The sequence below is a fragment of the Prosopis cineraria genome, unplaced genomic scaffold, assembly GCF_029017545.1.
Source record: "Prosopis cineraria cultivar Desert tree isolate PC_DT_omini unplaced genomic scaffold, ASM2901754v1 PC10, whole genome shotgun sequence".
Lineage (NCBI taxonomy): Eukaryota > Viridiplantae > Streptophyta > Magnoliopsida > Fabales > Fabaceae > Prosopis > Prosopis cineraria.
In genome coordinates, this window is record NW_026555341.1 from 36,914,460 (window position 1) to 36,935,386 (window position 20,927).

The window sequence follows — 20,927 nt, forward strand, 5'->3', positions numbered from 1 at the left end:
TGGGAAATCTTGGCATCATAATTGAATTTGGAGGTATATATCATGTGAGAGTGATCATGAGAAATTTTGAGAAATGCAATTTCAAAACTCAAATCTCAAATCTTTGTTTATTGATTATTCATTATATCTATTAAGATTTTACTTAATCTGTTATTGTAAGAGACTTTCAGAATCCTCATAAATTTTTGGGTTAATTAATTTGGCATACATGGGAATAAATTATCAACATGTGCATCTACAAAGCCTTTTATATTCTTTTGATCATCTAAGACTTTCAAAGTCCTTGCAATTATTTAAGTTAATTAATTTATCATGTATGCCCATAAATTATTGTAGTACATCATTAAAAGCAAATTTATATCCATTTGATATGTAAAACTTCTAGATTCCATGCAAGCTTATAAGTTAATTAATTTATAATCCTCCATGGCAATAAATTATCACATGTACATGGTTTTATTCTATTTACTATGTGAGACTTTCCAGAGTTCTTATATATTTATAAGTCAATCAGTTTATCTTATGTAGTGATAAATTATCAAGAGTATATATTTCAAAGGATTTAAAAATAAAATATTTTCCTAAAATAAATAAAATAAAATAAATCATATTTAGAAGATGGATTTTGGATATATGAAATTTTCATAAATTTTATCAGAATATTTCTCCAAATTGTTTCTCATAATTTCATCATAAATAAAGAAATAAAATATTTTCATGAATAAAAAATACAAACCAACATTGAAATTATTTATGACAATAATCAATAGTTAATGTTTTCCTTAAAAAAAAATACTCAACCAAGAGACACGCATTTTGACCCTGAATTACATGGACTTTGATCTTTCAAAATAGTATGTAAGCTCTAGGGTTTTATCTTAATTTAAGTCTAACTTATAAATAAATAGGTTTTCCTTTTGATTATCTTATTTTTTTATTAAGGATAATTGATATATTTTCAAGGCCATATAAATTTATATATTTAACTTAAGGTAACTATTTATATAATGGGTATTGTGAGGTGCCTAACACTTTTCACATACACAGACCACTTGTTAAAGAGGTTTTCAAAATTACCTTTTAAAGTTTTGATGGCAAATCCTAAATATTTATTTTTTTATTCAAATTTTCTCCTTGAAAAATTCCAGATCAAGTCTTAGAAGTATTTTTTGGTCTTTGATTAATATAAGGCATACTTGATAAGACATTAATTATGTTTTTTAATATTATTCCTATTTAAACTCATTAACTATGAGAGAAGCAGTAATGCAGATTTGAGAATGTATCATTTAACTATGGGCCTAGTAAAATTGGAAGTTTTTTCTGTTTTAAGACAAAATTAAAGACTCAACTATCTTTTCTTGGTTCAAGTGAGATGATCAGAGGTGTCTTATTGAGGATAACTAGTAAGTTATCTCCCTCATTCGTTCTTCATGATAATTGATAGTTTTCTTTTTCCCCTTTTAAAGCAAACTATTAAATTCCTATTAATTGGGGTCAAACTAAAAATATCATAAAGATGACATAACTCTTTCAACAAGCTAGGTATCTAATTTAAGGGTCGGATACTATTAAAATTCAACCCTAACACAATTGGTTAAATTAGCTAGCATAGTTTCATATCGGCTAAGTTTTATATTATTGTTTTTCCTTTTTATCGTCACTTGTTATGATAAAAAGAAGGCATTTATTTTACCCAAAAAAAGAAAGAAAGAAAGAAGACATTTGAAGGTGATGCATGCTTTATTGACATGCATGTTTAGTAACAGTATTGAAGCCATGATGACGTTTTTTGAAGGAGTAGTGAAATTAGACTTCTAAGCCAATTGATATATAAATAATTTTTCTGAAAGCCACAATATTACTTTTTCTTACAATTATTAAACATTTATTTTTAAAAGAAAACCACAAATGTTTGGATGTAGCAACTTTAATTCTTTTAAATTACTGCATTGTCTTTCTTATAGTTTTCTTGCTTTTTATTTCCAATTTTATTATGAAATCAAACAAATTAAGGCAATATCATACTCCCTTTAACTCTTATTATAAGACACCTCTAACTACTTCATCAAAATTAAAGAGAAATGGTTAAGTTATTAACTTTATCTAATAATAAAATGAACTTATCATTTTACCTCTATTTAAATGAGAAATTTTACCTCTATCTAATAATAAATGATAGAGCACAATGGCGTCTTGCAATCCATGTAGCCGACCCCACCTAGTGGATAAAGGCTTGTTGTTGTTGTTGTTGTTGTTGTTAAATGAGAAATTTTTAAATATATTTGCATTACATTCTTTCTCATAATTAATGAGTTTAAATTAAGAGTAATATTATAAAAATATAATTAATACCTTCTTAGGTGTCTTATATCAAGAATAAAAAATTCTTCTAAAAGATTTTGGTACCGGAGAAAGTAACTGTTAATTGATTAAAATAAAGGACAAATCAACTTGAACTTTCTATACCGAAGAAAATCTTCATGTTTGAATTTAACTTTCATTAATTGATAAAAGATAAACAATCTAAATCATCAATATCTGATATAGAAAATGAAGGTCCATGAAAGTGAAGGATGCAATTGATGAAAATGAGTACGAGAGAGGAGTGCGGTGCGTCTATGAAAGCGAAGGTCAAATTGGAAGAATTAGCTAGTTTCGGTGCTCATCACCAAAAAGGATGATGGCCTATCCCAACTGTCCAAATCACTCCACGATTCATATATATTTAATGTAATTTCATTTTTTTATATTTTTGATAAATTATTGTTTTAATTGATGCAAAATTTGAATCAAAGATCATTGAATCTGGTTACCCTGTTAAAAATTGGTTTTTTATATAAAAAATTATTAGCTAAAAATTTTAAATATAGACCATTGAAATCAATTTTACTCTTTTAGATGACCCAGATCTCACTATAATATTGATGAGCAAGCATCTTGGCCGCTTATCGAGTAGTGTGATGGGCACTGAACTCTACTCATCATAAAACACAACTTTGAAAGCAAGAATCTTGGCTCGTACGTAGGGCTTGTGATTCAAGTGAGCTGAAATTAATTTAAGTTAGCCTTATTCGTGCTAACCTAAATAAACTTAAATATATAGAGAATCTCATATAAAAAAGTAGCTCAACTCAAATACTTTGGGTTTTAGCTTTATTCAAGCTTGCTTGAACACTCAAATTGTTAGAGGCTTTTTTTCTTTTTTTTGGCTTTTAAGCCAATTTCAATATTTACCTTTAAACTAATTATCGATTATTGATGTTATTATCAAAACAATATACATTTTAGAATTCGTAAAAGATATAAAAGACTTTCTAATGAGAGTTGGATCTAGGAGAAGTAATGTTAGTCCTTCACAATGTGATGAGCCAAATTTTTCATCTTTGCTAAAAAAAGGTATTAATATTTAGTGCTTGACTATAATGCCTCAAGCAAAATTTTCTTTAATAGAAGTATGAAAAACGAAGAAAATATAGAAGACATACTTTTTTTAAAAGAAAATTTGTGAACCAGGTCACTACATATATACATACATAATTCGCACGTACATGCATATATTTTTGAGAAGCACAGTATATAATTATTTTACAAATTCGCCCAGGGAGAAAAACCATATCTTTACACATGAAAAAATTGGAAGAACTTCCATGCACGATTCAACTATATATTTGATATCATTTATGTTATAAATATGGCTAAAATGTTTTACTACGCTTGTAAATATATTTATATATATTATTGTTTAATACAAGGTCATGAGAAAACCGTGCAAGAGACTAATGTCTAGTTATGTCTATAACCATAAGGCTATTACAGTAAGGGGTGGGTTGTCAAAAGATAAAAATATCGAAATGATGATAAGGCATTTTATGGGTTAGAAGATTAGAGCATTTGTTAGCTTAGCTTCCCTGTAGGCAAGGTCAAAAGTAACCATAGTCTCTCATAATGAGATCCTTGATATTTTTATAATCATGGAGAGGGGATGGTTATCATAGCAAATATTATCAATAAGCGATAAAGCCTCCATGGAATTTGAGTAGACATTAATTTTAGATAGTTTATTATTCCAATAAAGGTTGATGCTCCCTAAATTCTCAAGAGTTTAGTTGTTGTGCTGAGATAGTACCTAAGGTTCATGGAAAACTCCTTAATCCAATTTCCTTTATCATCTCTAATAATGCCTCCATGGGCAGCAGCACCATTAGTATTGACTAAGCCATCAATATCGAGTCTTATCTAACCAGGTACAGGAGGGCTCCATTTAGCCTCAAATATGTAATATCCTCCTCCTTCTAACCTTGATTAACTTCAAATCTCAATTAATCAAAATATTGGATTAAGATAAATAACTTAATTCCAAGTTTACAAATAGGTGAAAAAAGTTGGGGTTTCAAGTTTTTAAAACTAAAACCATTCCCAATAACTTTTGGAAGAAATAAATTAGAGTACACAAATTATATGAAAGCATAGTATCATTTCAAGAATTAATACATTAACTAAGAAATTAGAAAAAAATAATTCTATAAAAAATGGGGCGTGCGCCGTGGCTAATGGAACATGCATCGTGGCATGTTTGCCTTTATGCCATGCACCACGACCCGTGGCACCATATGCCACGGCGCATTGCACAATCCACGATAGCAACTCTCTTGTCAATTTGATAACCTTTAGGGCAATTTCCAATAGGTCCCATTCCTCCGTCTTATGTTCAATTGATGCAAACTAGGTGTTTATAGAAAGCTCTTTTCAAGCTCTAACTAATGGCTTTAGTCTCATAATCAAATAAGTACACAATCAAAATTTGGACACTTTTCAAAACTTTTACTTTTTCAACATTTTTCTCAAAATTAAGTGTCTAACTCATTCACCAAAAGCCAGTAGCCACCAACACCACTTAGACCACATGCAATATATACCAAAACTCACTTGTGCAATGCACCACATCATATTAAACACTTACAATTCACAATTTCAATGTTGAACCCCTTAATTTCAAAAACATAGAAGGGGGAGTTCTATAATCTATTTCATCAAATATTTCATAAATATAACACATTATGTCCAACTCTTATTTGCATGATTATTTTGCCCTATCACAGATATCACATTTCATAAAATCACTCCATAAGGCCTAAAATACATTTACAATTCACAAAACACATAATGCAAGTAAGAATCAAAATAGACTATTCCTAGTTAGTAATTTCAATTATTACATACACATAAAGATTCAAAATAAAGAGGCCTACTAAATAAGATTGCAGTCCTAAGCCTTTGGTTGTTTTCCTCTATTCGATCCTCTTGAGCTGCCTCTTGTAGTATTGAAGATAGTAAGGTGAGTACAACTACTCAGTGATTAAGGTCCAACTAACTCATACTAATGTATGTCAATTAATTTAAATGTAAATGGCAAGTACAATCAATTTCCAAAACCATACAAAACATTTAAAAGCATACATTCACATTTCCAGGCATAATAGCACATACTCATGAAATAATACTTTTTAACAACTTTCATGCAAGCAAGAGTTTGTCACACAAATGATTGACATATACTTAGAAATAATTATAACATAATTCATGATTTTCATTATTAGGGTTACAATACTGACAATCATGTGTCCTTTTTAACTACATGCATGGTCATACCTTCCTTATATCCTTCTTATTCTTTGACATGAAATCGTGGGTTATAGGACAATGGGATAGTCTATAATTCAGGACTTCTCTAGCCTAAACACTGTGATGGGTTACTTGGCCAAGGTTTCCTAACTCACTTACGAAACATAGCTTACCTCATTTTCTCATACTATGGGGTGTCATATTTTCTAGACTAACTTTCTCATTGAACTAATAGATAGCTAGTTAGGTTTGAGTTCTTTGTTGAACCAGTGGGACAATCCTTCATTGAATAAGTGGGATAATATAAATATAATCAATCCAGACAAGCCATCAACTCAAATAGGAGCCTTACCATGTGGATTTAAATTTCTACTCCTTTACTTAGGAAAACTCCCATCTCTCAAGATCGTGCAATACATATTTATGTAATAATTTACATTTAACATATTTTAAAGAACTTTACAACACATATGTCATTGAACTCCTCAAATACATAATCATTGTATCCTATTACAATTTACATTATTGAACTCTAAATAAAGAAAATCATTGAACTTCTTATAAAACAAGTCATTGAACTCCTTTCTATTCATGAAACTCGTCAAACTTACTTGTCATCGAACTTCACAATTTTGATTTCATTGTACCATACACATCTCAAGCCATTGAACTCATATTTCTCAAATTCATTAAACTTCATATTTTTATAATCATTGTACTTCATATATTAACAATTATTAAACTCCAAAATTTAAAAATCATTGAACTATGCTAAACCACCATTTCATAGTGTGTTCTTCAAACAAAACAAGCCACATTTGTATTTTAATCAATTTCACACAATTCAATTATCAAATATCAATCAATAAACTAATTAGTATATAAAAGTATAAGATAGAATTCTCTCAATTTTCTCAAACCTTCAAGAGGTCAAAAGTTTCATCCCTCTAATACTCACTCCTAAAGCTTTCAAGAAGCTTGAATAGTGCCAAAGATTGTCATTCTACAAGCATTTACAACATAATTCATCAATATTCACATTTGGGTTAATTTTTACTAATAATTCAACACTTCTTAATGCTCAAGATTCATTTTTGAATCATGTAAAAGTACCCATAGTGTTTCTTAGCTTTCTTTAACCCTCATTAACATCATTGAGTTTTTAAATGATCATTAATGGGACCATATTGTCCTAACTAAATACATTTATGGGGAATTTTCAAACATTTAATGCCTCTCAACCACCAATCATCATAACTCTATAAATATCAAGTTTCATTAGCTCAATCTAGTCCTATTAAATCTATTTAAGTCTATAGGTTTGAATATACAAAGTTATAGTGTTTTCCTTGAGGATGGTTATGGTATATCCAAATTACTTTGATCTCTTTTTGACAGTCACATTTTTGTCCAAACCAAAATGACATGCGAATCTTCAATTGTTGGTTTAATTAATCGATTTTATCTTGAAATGAATATGACTCATTTAGAATCTGTTTACATGGTGCTATGATTTTATTTTTCAAGATTTACCTATCCAATTATGTTGTTTGAGGATTGCATTGCTCTCTATGTCATGGCAAAGTTTGTAAGATATAGTATACTATGTTGTTGAAAAAGAATCTGCTAGCAAGTAGATCTCTATTATCAACTTGAATACTTACAGGATCTCTTGAGGTGAGAAGTTGGCAGAAACCATGATGGCGTGACGTTTATGTATGTATTTTTGGTTGGCATTATTGGTATCATTTTGGGATACATTTTGAAGAGGATGTGACCCCCAAAAACTCCAAAAGAGACGAAAATGTAGAAGGCAATGAGATTGTGAATGATCTAGAAACTTGTGTTTATTGTACCAACCAATTGTTGTCACTCTTGAAGGGGGAAAAATTGAATTTGTGTGAGTAATTTGTAATTTCATTAGTAAATCCATAGATACTAGGCAAGTTGATGACATTTTATATCTTTGGAATTTAAGTATTTTATTTAGTGTGCCAACTCTTTAAATAATCTTTTAGAGACTATGAAATGTGAAGGAAACGTGGCTAGTTGGAGTCTAAGAGTGGTGAGAGGTTTATTTTATCTTTCTTTTCATCTCTTTTTTTTAAATTACAAGTGGTAGCATGCAGGATGGAACCCACGATCTATCACCAACAAGGATAAATGATGTGTCATTATATTGCAAGGGCATTAGTAGGTTTGTTTTATTTTAGAGAATTATTTTTCCTGGTTACAAGGTACTATTATTCCCATAGTATCGACAATATTTATGTCAACCAATGATCAAATTTTCCAATGAAGGTGCTTTTTGGACGGGCTAATCTAGGATTTAACATTAGCTAGTGTTTAGTTGAGCTCTATTGATGTCCTAACTTAGAATGAGTTTAGTTTGGTATGTTAATACCATTCGTGATTTGTGGATAATATGCTTTTTTCTATATTGTATATGTTAATTGATTTAGTTGTCCTACACAGTCACCCATACATATACGCCCAATTACATGCTTTTCTCTTTTCTTTAATTTATGAAGATTATGCTAAGCTACAATTATACATTATCTTTCTTATTTGTATGAGTTACCATCAATATTATGAGTTGTCATATCGACATTTAACTGTATTTGATGCAATTTTTTATGGTATAAAGCAAGACGATATAGTAAGTTATCATTCTTATTTTCACTATACTCGCTTTTAGGCTCTTGATAGAGAGGAGAATCTAAGTATTCTCATAGATAAGACTGAGACATTGCGTATATAGGTAAGTTGACTACATTCATGCAACTGCTATGTTCATTATTATACTTTATAGGTCTAAAGGACCTCTTACTTTTCAGCCCAAGATTTCAAAAAGCAAAGAACTCAAATTCACTAGAAGATGTGGTATCGAAACATGAAAATCAAATTAGTAATTCTAGGAATTTTGTTATTTTTAATCCTGATTATCTAGCTTTCTATTTGCAATAGATTTGACTACACAAACTAGCATATAGATTTCTATACATAAATGTTTGAGTGAGCAATTTAGCAAAATATTCTACTTTGAAAGGGGTCTTTTGGCTTGGCAACTAGAGCTAAAAATGCAAAACCTTACCTTCTTTGATGGTTAGTATACATTAAGCCTTCGGAATATTTTTATAAAGAGAGGGGGATCGATATATCTTTATTTAATTTCATGTATTGGAATTTTATTTTCAAATTCTTTCATTTTATACAAATTTTTATGTTCAATAATATTGTTTTTGAATTGGTTTTGACATTGGCATAAATCATTTTTAAGAGATACTGGAGGAAGTTTTAGAAAATTCAAATTATAAAAAATTAAGAAATACATACAAGAGCGCTAAAAAACAAAGCATTCCTATATAAAAAGGGCATACAGGAGCGGTTAGGAAAAGAGTGCTCCTATATGCCTCATATATAGGAGCGCTTTACAACAGAGCTCTTTAGTAAGCTACATACAGGAGTGCTCATTCCCCTATGCTTGTAAGCTCCCGTATGCTCATAACTTTATATAATATTTTAATATATATATATATAAGAGTGCTTTTAAAAAAGAGCTCCTGTAAGCCTACCCTATAAAGCGCTCTTGTATATACAGAAGCACTAGATATCATGACTTAAAGGTTTAAAAGTAATTAGTTTAAAAAAAATTAGGATCTTAAGAAGAACTCTTTTTGAAAAATCGATTGAACTCCAACCAAAGTTAAAAATAAATTAAATAGGATAACGGAAGCATGAGAATTAAATCATACTTTAAAATAAGTCGAAGAAAACTAAAATTTCTTAAGAAACTAGCCCACCCACTACAGCGCAGGCCCTACCCACCTTGGCAAATAGCACAAAGGGATGAGTCTCTTAGCAAGCATTGTGCTGTGGTGCAATCCTACTGTTATGATAGCACTTTAAACTTTTAGACCTCGTCCTTTTACCATTTGACATTCAATTCGAGTGGTTTAAGTGTCCACACGAAACACTTTGAGGGCTTTAGCTAATAGCACTAATTTCATACTCAAATAATCAACTATTGAAAAGAGAGATACTTGAACCTAAAAAGGTCCGTTTTTACCTTAAATCACATTTAAAGGTATCCAATTCACACTACCAAATGCCATTAGCTCTGAAATCATTTTGACCAACTCAAATAGACCATACACAACACTCATGGCCAATCATATCATATAAATAACCAATTACACTTAAAATGATCACCAAATCCCCAATTCACAACACATAAAGGGTGGATAAAACTCAACATAAATATTATTTTGGTCATTTTTACACATAAATCATCACAATTATATGACTTATAATTGTATCTTAGCTGAACAAACTCATTTAACCACAATAACATCAATCTTAGACTGATATACGCACACATATCATAAATCCTCACACAAATGATGCCAAAACAATATCATGATCCTAAGTTGGCAAAACATGTAAAACATTTGTTAGAAAAGACCAAAGTGACAAGGGAGAAGAGCTATATGAATGAGTTCTTCACTTTTTGATCATCCCTTCCTTTCCCTTATTCCTACCAAAGCCATTACCTGTAAAATATATATAACCACGGGGTGAGACAAACATCTCAATAACAAAATAATTCACTACTATTAATTAACATGCACAACTATATGGGAGTAAAGCTATTATACACCAAAACATCTTTTTAGTATATTACAACATAACATTTTTCATAATCAATGTTCATTTTTGCTTTAGCATGATCATTCTACCTTTCAAGCCTCCATATCATCCCGACTAAAACCATAGGCTCTTAGATCAAGTGTACATTCACAATGGTCTGAGCTCACTTTTAATGATAGGATCACCCAACTAAAAGTATCATATCTTAATTTCAGACTATGGTCTCCCCCTATCACATATGAATCAGGGTGTTATTACTCTAACACCACATCACTGATCCTAAAGAGCGTCAATCTCCAACGCCATATCCTACTTGGATATTAAGGAGATAATCTTTAATACCATACTTTACTAGATATTAAGGAGATGTGTACCATATAGACTTGCATCACTCCTTCCTATACGTGAACTACCACCCCTTATCATAATCATGCTCACATATCTCATATATAACACATATATAGATCAAATTCTCATTTAATCCATATAAACTTTCACCATTCTATTTGCAACTCGTTTTACATGCATAAAATCACATTTCGCAATATACAAGGTTATCAAATCTCAAGTAACAAATTAACATATCTACTTACAAACTTAAGCAATATAATCAAATAGTGTAAATTATTCTGTTACCTTAACCCTTTGTCATAAAAGGGTTATCGTGATTTAATATTAGCTCCACACATTCTCACTCATATAATAACACTCGAACAACCCTTAATCTATACAGTTAAGTGACAGTTATCGATTATTACTTCAAATAAACTTTGAATTCACTAGGTTTCAAGTATCCATAACTCTCGAAGTCCTTATCTAATAGCATCAACCATTTCAAAACACTCTAATAATCCTATTAAACATCCAAACATATCAAAATTATCTATCTACTATCCACATTGTCCAAGATCCTTCAATTTCTATCATAAGGTTCGTTCAAACCCTAACTAAAAATCTCAAATCATCATAAAACTAATAAATTTAAGGTTAAAGGCTTGATTTAACTCTCCAAGACCTTAATTAAGTTAATGAGCTCATCCATTACCTAAGAATAACCAAATCAAGGCCTCAAAAGTATCAAAAATTCGCATAAAGGGAGAGGGAGAGGTGTAGGAATCTTACCCAATGACAAATCTTGCCCCAAATGCATTCAAAATGGTTTAAAGATCGTGCCTTAGCAATCATCAGTTGTCTCCCATTGCCTCCTAGTGATTTCACTTATCCCACTTCTGATTTTAAGTTTGATTTTGCGAACTGATAAGTGTTGATTCTACACACGTGCCACAACGCATGGCACAAAGAGACCCACCACAATTTAAACTTCCTTCCATGTCATAGCCCATTCGAACTTCAACCTAACCTTTTTTTTAATGCTGTCTAATAATCCAAAAACTATATTAGTATCCCATAAATGTCATTAATCAAAAGTTCACTTGAAATCACCATTATACCTTAAAAACACTTAAAATTTTTAGGTTGGAAACTCAAGATGTTATACTAGATATAGATATAGGAGCACTTTGGAAGCACTCTCAAAAGTTAAAATTAAGCGCTCCCATAGAGTTATTTTATAGCAGTGATAAGATCAAAATTTCTTATCTTTCTGTGAATTTTTTAAATTCCATTACAATTATATAAAGTCATATTATTAACTTGAAGGTGTGAGGATTGTGATCGGTGCATGTAGTATTGTGATTGGTGATGGAATTTGTGATGGATTGGGTTAACATATGACCCACAAGTTAGTGCAGTCCAGCACACCATACTCCAATTATTGCATTCTGAACTTGATTGCTCGTGTCGGAAAATATTTCAACTTTCATCATCCACTGCCAATGAAATTTACAATATCCTCTCTCCCTACCAATTTATAAAATATTTTTAAATAAAATCACATATATTAATAAAATATATTAAATACATTTTATAATCTTATTTTTTCAAGATAAAAAAATATAAAATTTTAAAAAATGACATTCATTTATGAATATTAAAAAAAAAATATAATAAAAATGAAAATATTAAAAAAATATCTCAATGTACTTTATATTTTAAGGAAATTGAATCTCTCACAAAAATATTTATGTTTTGAATTTGTTTCTAAGAATTCAATAATTTAATGAGTTTAGTAACTTAGTACGTCCATCATAGCCCTTGCACGTGTCATGTTAGTTAGAAACTAATTAATTCTCCTTCAATTTAATATTATACTCATAAATTAATTAATTACTTAATTTTAAAATTAAACACTCTTCTTTTATTTATTTTTATATTTTTATTTAATGAGAGTGTTTCATTTGGAAAATTTTATTAGTTACACCACTTAATTAAAAGTATTTTCTTAAAAAATTTCATTGATTAGATCTTGAAAAATACAAAATACCCTACCTTGATCAAATGGATAGCGCTAGAACACAAAAGCATCGATCAATCGTGTGGAATCAATTCTTTTTTCTTTTTTTCTTTTAGCTTCATGATGATGTGTAAAACGTGCCGATAGTACTTATCGATCGAGACGAGGGAGAAAAGTCCGGTGTCACAAAAGTTTAAGCTGTTATTTTCAAATTCCATTATAGTCCCTTCAGTGTCTTTTTATTAAGATATTAAAAATAAGACTTGTCACTAAACTAGAAAATATTGATTCAAAAATCAATGGCGAGGGGGTAATTGAAGTAGAATTAAACCAGTATGAACTACATTAATATATTTATACTAATTATTGTATTTATAAAAAATAAAAACTTTGAAAATTCATGAAAAGTTAATTAGGATAAATCAATGTTACTTTCATAATATTTTATCAGAATAAAAAAATATTTAATCTTATTAACTCTATCTAAGAAATAAATAAGTTTTCAATTTAACCCTTAATAAATATACGTACTTTAAAAATAAAAAAACTCTAATATTTAATAACATTTTAACATTTAATAGAAATAAAAGAGTAAAGAGAGACGCAATAATAATTAAAATGTGTAGTATAAACAAGACTAAAAATAAATACTCTTTTTTAATTCCAATAAATAAAATAAGAGGAGCAGCCCTTGAAGGTTTCAACAGCTAGGTATTAACGTGTATCAAGCTACTTGCATGCATGTTGGAGATGCCAAACATGGCAGGTTTATTTATTATTTTTTAATACCTACGTCTTTTCCTCCCTGAGGCCTCCTGGATTTTTTCCTTGCAAGTGGCTTGCATTTAGAAACTTGCATGTCTTGTTCTTTCTCGTCGTCAGGTAAACATTTCATTTGTTCCCTGTGTTTGCGTTGCTTCGTACAGGTACAGTTTTCAATGCAAAAAACCATCCGTTGTGCTGTGCAAAACTTGGCTATATATTTTAAATTAAGTAATTAGTAATAATACTTACTAATTAGGTTGTAACATCTAGCCTTTTTTACCCGTAAAAGACAGATTAGATCGCTTGAATATATATTGTAAATAAGTGAACACTCAATTAATTCTACTTAATTTTTAGACATCCATGTTGCTCAGTTGGCCCCGTTAAATACATCAATGTCCCTTTCGCATGAACCACATCTTAAATATATAACTATCAACCATGGTATTGAAATTTAGGTTAATCCGATGGATTGAACTACTACTTTAACCGGTTCAACAATAGTTTGATTATGAATTTAACAACTAATCCTTAAATAAATATCCTGACCGATTAAATGACAGATCCGATTTACCTTACTATGAAGTGTTCATTCTTGTGTTGATCAGTAAGTGCAATAGAGGAAAAGGTATAGCAACATGCAAGTGAAGTCCAAGAGAAAGAGGCTCGATGCCGTCTGTGGCATTTCTCTTCCCCCTGTGTTTTTTTCCCCCTTCGTTGAGATATTAAGAAAGAGAATTAATTTAACTAGTTGTTAGTATTGCAACGTACAGTACAAGAAAACAAGCATGAATTATCAGCGAGGAACCAAATTTCCCTTTGTTTCCTGCTTTATGCTAGGACATGACGTATAATTCGAAGCTAGCGAGTAGGGAAAAGTCCAACGCTACTAAAACACCAAGCTGATGTTTCGTCGTTTTATCAAAATAGCTATATTTAAACAAGCTTTCACCGGCCACTCTCTTTCAGAAATTCGGCTGATCATCGTCACAGAAACTCAAACCACCTTAATTCTCTCCAAACATGTCAGCCACTATTTATTCTTCCTGGTCCTCCGGCTTATGCGGTTGCTGCTCCGATTGCGGCACTTGTGAGCCCTGTTCATCTTCTTCTTATATCCACGTCATATACATAAACATGATTAATGGCCTAATTAATACGTTATTTAGTTATATTATTGTTTTATTATTATTATTGCTGGTGCTTATGAGTAGGTTGCCTCACGTTGTGGTGCCCCTGTATCACTTTCGGAAGGATCGCAGAGATCGTTGATCGATGAACAACCAGTGAGTCTTGGTGTCTTCTTCTCTTTTATCAATATCATATTTTCATCTGTTTTTTTTTTTTGTTTTTGTTTTTTGGCCGTATGCTTCGATGCCTAGCTAGTTTGAGGACGACTCTGAGTGGGTTCGGAGGTCAGCGCCGTACTGACAATCACAAGCAGAACAGAAAAACGACGTCGTTTTGCTGGAGAAGACAGTAAACTTGAAGTTCATTAGATGCTTTGAGTATGATGAGTGATAATTATTAGTAATTTGGCAGGTTGTTGTGTGCAAGGAACAATATTCTACCTACTTGGGGGTTTCACACATTTTCTGTCATGCTACGCTTGCATTTACCGAACAAAACTGAGGCATCTGTACAAAATTAAAGGCAACGAAGCTTGTGACTGCTTGCAGAGTTGTTTCTGCCCCCACATGGCCCTTTGTCAAGAGTATCGTGAGCTCAAAGCTCGCGGATTCGACATGTCAGCCGGTAAACTTTCTGTGTGTGTGTGTGTGTGTGTGTTTTTCTGATTGATAGATTCGGAATCTATTTTTGTGGTTTGACATATATATTTGGGTTTATTTATATTTATAGGCTGGCAAGGAAATGTGGAAATGCAGACCGCCGGTGTCAAGACGGTTGCTCCGGCGGTGGAAGGTGGCATGAGCCGTTAGCGGTGGCCATCGCTTTCTCTGATTGGTTCTATGTTCGTACATGTGTTTGTGTTTTTGTGTGCTTGTATGTGTGTGTTCAACGATGTGTCCGATGGGAGTGATCAATACGTCTTCAGTACTGTTGGTGGATGAATTAAGAATAAGGCCTTGTCTGGCTCCATCTTTCTCCTCTGTATAGAATCTATTTTCATTTTACACACATATATGTTCTGTTTTATTTTAGTTTGTGCTTGTTCCAACATGTTCAGCTCCATTGAATCAATGATATCTACTCTCTCTCTCTCTCTCTCTCACATATTTTGGACCCCTACTAAATCTGAATCCTTTATTATACTCCATAATTTTTTTTTTTTGGGCAGATATGGTACTCTATTATTTATGTGCTTTTAAGGATAACAGAATGATGCCAAGAAACTGCATATATGCAATACATAGGCTTCAAAGTTCGAAGTTGAGACAAGGTGTGCTGAAGCTATACCTTATTTGGCCGCTATAGAAATTCTTGCTTATTCTGTGTTTTCAGTCCCAAAAGAACAGAGTACCATGTTACCGCTGCAAATTTATTCTATCACGACTCGGGCACTTGTATAATCAAAGTCGAGTGCAAAACACTCCACTCACCAAAAAAATAATAAAATAAATAATAAATAATAATAATAATATGTAAATTAATAAGAATTATATGATTAATTGTCTCTCGTATTAATAAATATTTTATAATCTTTTTTTTCTGGTTCATGAATTGGTCTATTTCTGGTTCTCTTTTTCAAATCTCACCTCCTGTTTTGTTTGGAAACTGATGATGAGGGTGTTGACTTTTTCCTTTTTTTCTTTTATTTTGCTTAGTTGTACTTTTGCGTTCATTATAATATTTGTCTTTTAATCTAAAATAATAAATAAATAAATATTTTATAATTTAAAAATAAATAATTATAAGATGCAAAATATTTTTTGGGCTATTTACCTTTTTATTTTTTTAATACTTCATTTGTTCAAAATAAAATAGTTTTTAAAAACGTCTTATAAAAGTATATATTATTTTTTTATCTTTATTTCAATTATTAACACACTTCCATGATGAGTGAAAGATAAATTTATGCAAGATTAGATAAATAAATGAAAGGGTAAATTAAAAAAATATTTATATTTTGAATCAAGAGAAGCACTTACTAGCAACGTTCTTAAAATGATACCAACTAAACAAATAAAATTGTCGAGATACTATTTCATGGTTGAATGATTAGATTGAGCTAGACAGTGATCAACTAGTTGTGATCAATTAAATTAATATATTTAAATGTTATTAAGTAGTATAAATTAACTTTCTTATTTTTTGGGTTTTAAAATCATTATTTGCTTTTTTTAAGATATAATTATCGCATATATTTCTAAAGGAAAACTAAAACTAATTTTTTTAAAAAAAAGTAGAATATAAATATTTGAATAAACATGAATAAAAATGTGTTTACATATGAGGAAATAAGTTCAAGTAGACAATAATTAGGGAAGAAAATAAAATTAAAAAAAGAAAATTAAGAAGAACAAGTCCCAACTAATTGATTTATTTATAAATAAACACTGTGAATCTGCAAAAATACAATTAATTTTTTCTTAGAATTTTATTGTAATTTGTCCCAGATGTGAAAAGACAATAGTACCCCAATATTTTTTTACATGACAAAAATACCCTCTCGAATTAAAGCAAAGAATCACGTGTCATTTTCTGCCCAAAACGAATTGAAGAAAGGCTCTCCCTTTGATACGTGGTCAATGCTGCTCCTTGTTGTCCACCGAAGTCGAAGCTTCTTCCCGTACCACTAGTAAGACGTGGTCAATTTTCCATTCTTTCTCTGTCTTTCGTGCTCTTTCTTCAATCTCTGTTTGTTGTCGCGGGTGCAATTTTTTTATTTTTTTTGGGGAGAGAATGAGTTTTCTTTTTTCCGTGAGTTTGTGGTTGTGGATGGTTATAGGCACGTGAAATCGGAGAAAGTGTTTCTGAAACAGAGGACTGTTAATGCTTGATGGTTTTATGCTTCGATCTCTGTTTTATTGCTTGAATGCTTGATACCTGAAATAAATATGTCGTGATTTGCATTCAAGAATTTAATATTAGATAAAATTTCAGTAGTGTCCCCGATACATGATGATTTCTGGATTCGTCCCGGTGATTTGGTAATGTGAATGCTATTTTTGTTGGGATGGTTTTCATGATTTAATGGTTTGTGCAGTGTTAAAATCCGTCCGAATAAGATGCCCAATGTTATGTAAATATTAAAGATCAAGTGTTGCTAATGAGAAGCGGTGGATACGTGAACTTGATATCTATGTGAAATGTGAATTGACAGCTGTAAATACCTGATTTGGAAGTTGTGAATATTCAAAGAGATAATGTTAACGTACGTTGTGCAGACGTTGTGATAACATGTCTTGTTAATGTTGAATATTTGGCACAGAAACGACAAGATTTTTAGCTAACCTCTCTTTCCGAAGGATTCAGCTGATCAAAGAAACTCAAACCAGCTTAATTAATTCTGTCAAAATATGTCAGCCAATTCTTCCTGGTCCTTCGGCTTATGCGGTTGCTGCTCCGATTGTGGCACTTGTGAGTTCTGTTCATCTTCTTCTTCATATATCCACGTCATATACATAAACATGATTAATGGGCTAATAAATACGTTATTTAGTTATATATTATTACTATTGCTGGTGCTTATAAGTTGTAATGAGTAGGTTGCCTCACGATCTGGTGCCCATGTGTCACTTTCGGAAGAATAGCAGAGATCGTTGATAGAGGAACAACCAGTGAGTCTTGGTTTCTTCCTCTTTCAATAAACGACGTCGTTTTGCTTTGACATTAAGGATATAATTATAATGAATAATAATTTGGAGGGCTAATTATGGTTATTTTGCAAATATATGGTGGCAGGTTGTTGCGTGCAGGGAATAATATTCTACATACTGGGGGGTTTCACACAATGTGTGTCATGTTACGCTTGCATTTACCGAACGAAGATGAGGAATGCATATAATATTGAAGGCAACGAAGCTTGTGACTGCTTAGTCAGTTGCTTCTGCCCCCACATGTCCCTCTGTCAGGAGTATCGTGAGCTCAAAGCTCGTGGATTCAGCATGTCTGTTGGTAACCTGTAAATCTTTCTTAACAATAATTACATTATTCGGGGATATCTATTTTTGTGGTTTGATATATTTGGGTTTATGTATATTTTATAGGATGGCAAGGAAATGTGGAAATGCAGAGTGCCGGTGTTATGACAGCTCCGGCGGTGGAAGGTGGCATGAGCCGTTAGCGGTGGCGGTGGCTCTCTCTAATTGGTTCTGTGTTGAATGATGTCTTGTGGGAGTGAATTAAGAATAAGGCCTCGTCTCGCTGCATGTTTCTTCTCGACAATCCTTGCAAGTTGTGCTGATCTATAGTCTATACACACACTGACACACACATCTGCTTACATAGTTCTGTTTTATTTTAGTTTGACTCTGTACGATATATACAGTATGCCAATAAACTGTATAGCAATTCATATGCATGCTTCAAAGTTGATCCGATATACTAAGGCCGGTAAAGGGTGTTGTAATGCACGTCTGCTAACGCTATACCTTCTTTGACTGACATCAAAATTCTCGCTCGGTCTCTGTTTTTAGTCTCCAAAGAACGGAGCTTTTTTTTTTTTTTTTTTAAGCAAAGAACAGAGTACCATGTTACAGTTGCCCATTTAACTTTTTTTTTTATGGAAAAAAAAAATATTTAGGTAAGTTGATCTAGACTCATTAGGGTCAAAGTATGTTCTAAACCCAAAGAATACTAACAATTACAAAAATACTTATAAATCACTTATCAGCAAAATCCTTACATTGATAATAAGATTTTTGTCCATTTATAATTTTACCATGCAGACATGAGACTAAAATGTAAGAAACTAACTCCTTGAAAGATTAAAAAAAAATCAAGTGTAGTTTACAAATCTATAAACTATGAACATCTATTTAAAAATTGATGTTAAATTCAGGGATCAAAGAATTAATTGTCCTAATATTCAGAAATATTTTGCTAAGTTAATAAAGAATAGGGGTTAAGTTATATCAAGTAAAAAAAAAAAACTATAAGAATTAGGTTGTTTTGAGTCAAGAAATTATAAAAACTGATTGTCTAGATTCAAAGTTTAGGATTAAATTGATTTAATTAAAAAAATTCAAGGAATAAAATTATCTTTTCTTTTATAATTTATAAGTTTCAAAAATTTTTTCCTAATTGCTTATTATTCTTTAATTCCCAATATTAAACTAGTATAGGTATACATAAATCATAACATAAAAATATAAATTAAATTTTTAAAAATAAAAAATATACAATTGGTTCAACTAGGCAACACATTACAACGGCCAACCGTGACAATAACAATAACCATTAAGTCTTATTTTATTAAGTGGGATTATCAATGTGAATTGTACAACACTATTGTGTTTTATTATATACCAAGCTTTTAGGAATGTTATCAACTAAGATGTTTCAGTCAACAATTTTTTTAAAATTCTCTTTAGCTTTCCTCTATTCTTCTTGACAAGACTCAAAATTATCTGTTTCACTTTTTTTACATGTGCCTTCCATGATATTTTTTGTACATGTCTAAACCATATCAAATGATTTTTACCATTTTCTCATCAATAAGTGTTACGTTTACTTTTTCTTGTTTGTGCTCATTTTAAATTTTATTTTTTTAAGTGTATGCCTGCTTATCTATCTCAACATTTTTATCTCTATTACTTCAACTTTATGTACTTGTTATCCTGTTAAAGCATAATATTCACTAACATATAACATAGCTGTTTTGTAACAATTAATAAAAAATTTTCTTTAAATTTATTAGGCACTTATAATCACAAATAATTCCTTTAGCCTTTTTCTAATTAAACCACCCAACTTGTCTTTTGTGCAACATCCCCATCAATTTTTCATTATGTTGAATAATAGCACCCAAATATCTAAACGTTTTCACTTGAGGTATAATCCGATCTCCAATTTCACTTCCAAATTATTACCGACTGACCTTTTTATTAAATTATAATAAATATTTTGTCTTATTCTTACTTAAGCGAAAACATTTTGACTCCAATGTCCTCCTTTAAAACGCAAGTTTATAGTTACTCTATTCCTTTGTCTCCACAATAAGAATTTTATAATCCTCAAAAAGCATGTATTTGGGGCTTTCTTCTTGAATATGTTCAATCAAAACATATTTAGGACCAAATCAAACAAATAAAGAGTCAAAAATGATTCCTAATGTAACCTAATCCTTACAAAAAAGTCCTTTGTTTTACCACTAGTTTTCATATTAGTTGTTGCACTCTCATATATATATATATATACAAATATTATATAGCACTAATATAGGAAACCCAACTTTTTTTTTTCAAGGCTTTTCAAAGTACTTCTCTTAATAAATGGTAATAAGTTTTTTTTTCAAATCAATAAAAATAATGTGTAAATTTTTACTTTTGCATCGATATTTCTTCATTAATTCTCTTAGTAGATAGATCATTTCTATAGTTGCCCACCCAGCATAAGGCTAAATTGATTC

General features: G+C 30.8%; 1 protein-coding gene and 1 pseudogene across 3 annotated transcripts; both read left to right on the forward strand.

The window, feature by feature from the left end:
• Nucleotides 1–14,143: 14,143 nt before the first annotated feature.
• Nucleotides 14,144–15,617, forward strand: LOC129284561 (protein PLANT CADMIUM RESISTANCE 2-like; annotated as a pseudogene).
• Nucleotides 15,618–16,986: 1,369 nt separating this feature from the next.
• Nucleotides 16,987–18,813, forward strand: LOC129321416 (protein PLANT CADMIUM RESISTANCE 2-like). 3 transcript variants are annotated; one of them, XM_054967176.1, is made up of 4 exons: nt 16,987–17,935; nt 18,064–18,135; nt 18,260–18,464; nt 18,565–18,813. In XM_054967176.1, exons 1-4 carry the CDS (start codon nt 17,875–17,877, stop codon nt 18,680–18,682), a joined length of 456 nt encoding a protein of 151 aa, XP_054823151.1. In that variant the 5' UTR covers nt 16,987–17,874; the 3' UTR covers nt 18,683–18,813. The 3 variants fall into 3 exon arrangements, with proteins under 3 accessions (XP_054823151.1, XP_054823152.1, XP_054823153.1); XM_054967177.1 differs by having other exon boundaries at nt 18,260–18,472; nt 18,565–18,779; XM_054967178.1 differs by having other exon boundaries at nt 18,260–18,415; nt 18,559–18,779.
• The last annotated feature ends 2,114 nt before the right edge of the window (nt 18,814–20,927 follow it).

Excerpts from the sequence above, each read along its gene's own strand:
- LOC129321416 (XM_054967176.1), top strand. The coding sequence starts at position 17,875 with ATGTCAGCCAATTCTTCCTGGTCCTTCGGCTTATGCGGTTGCTGCTCC. Across the intron at positions 18,136-18,259 it reads CGTTGATAGAGGAACAACCA|GTTGTTGCGTGCAGGGAATA; the intron begins GTGAGTCTTGGT and ends ATATGGTGGCAG. Across the intron at positions 18,465-18,564 it reads AAAGCTCGTGGATTCAGCAT|GATGGCAAGGAAATGTGGAA; the intron begins GTCTGTTGGTAA and ends TATATTTTATAG.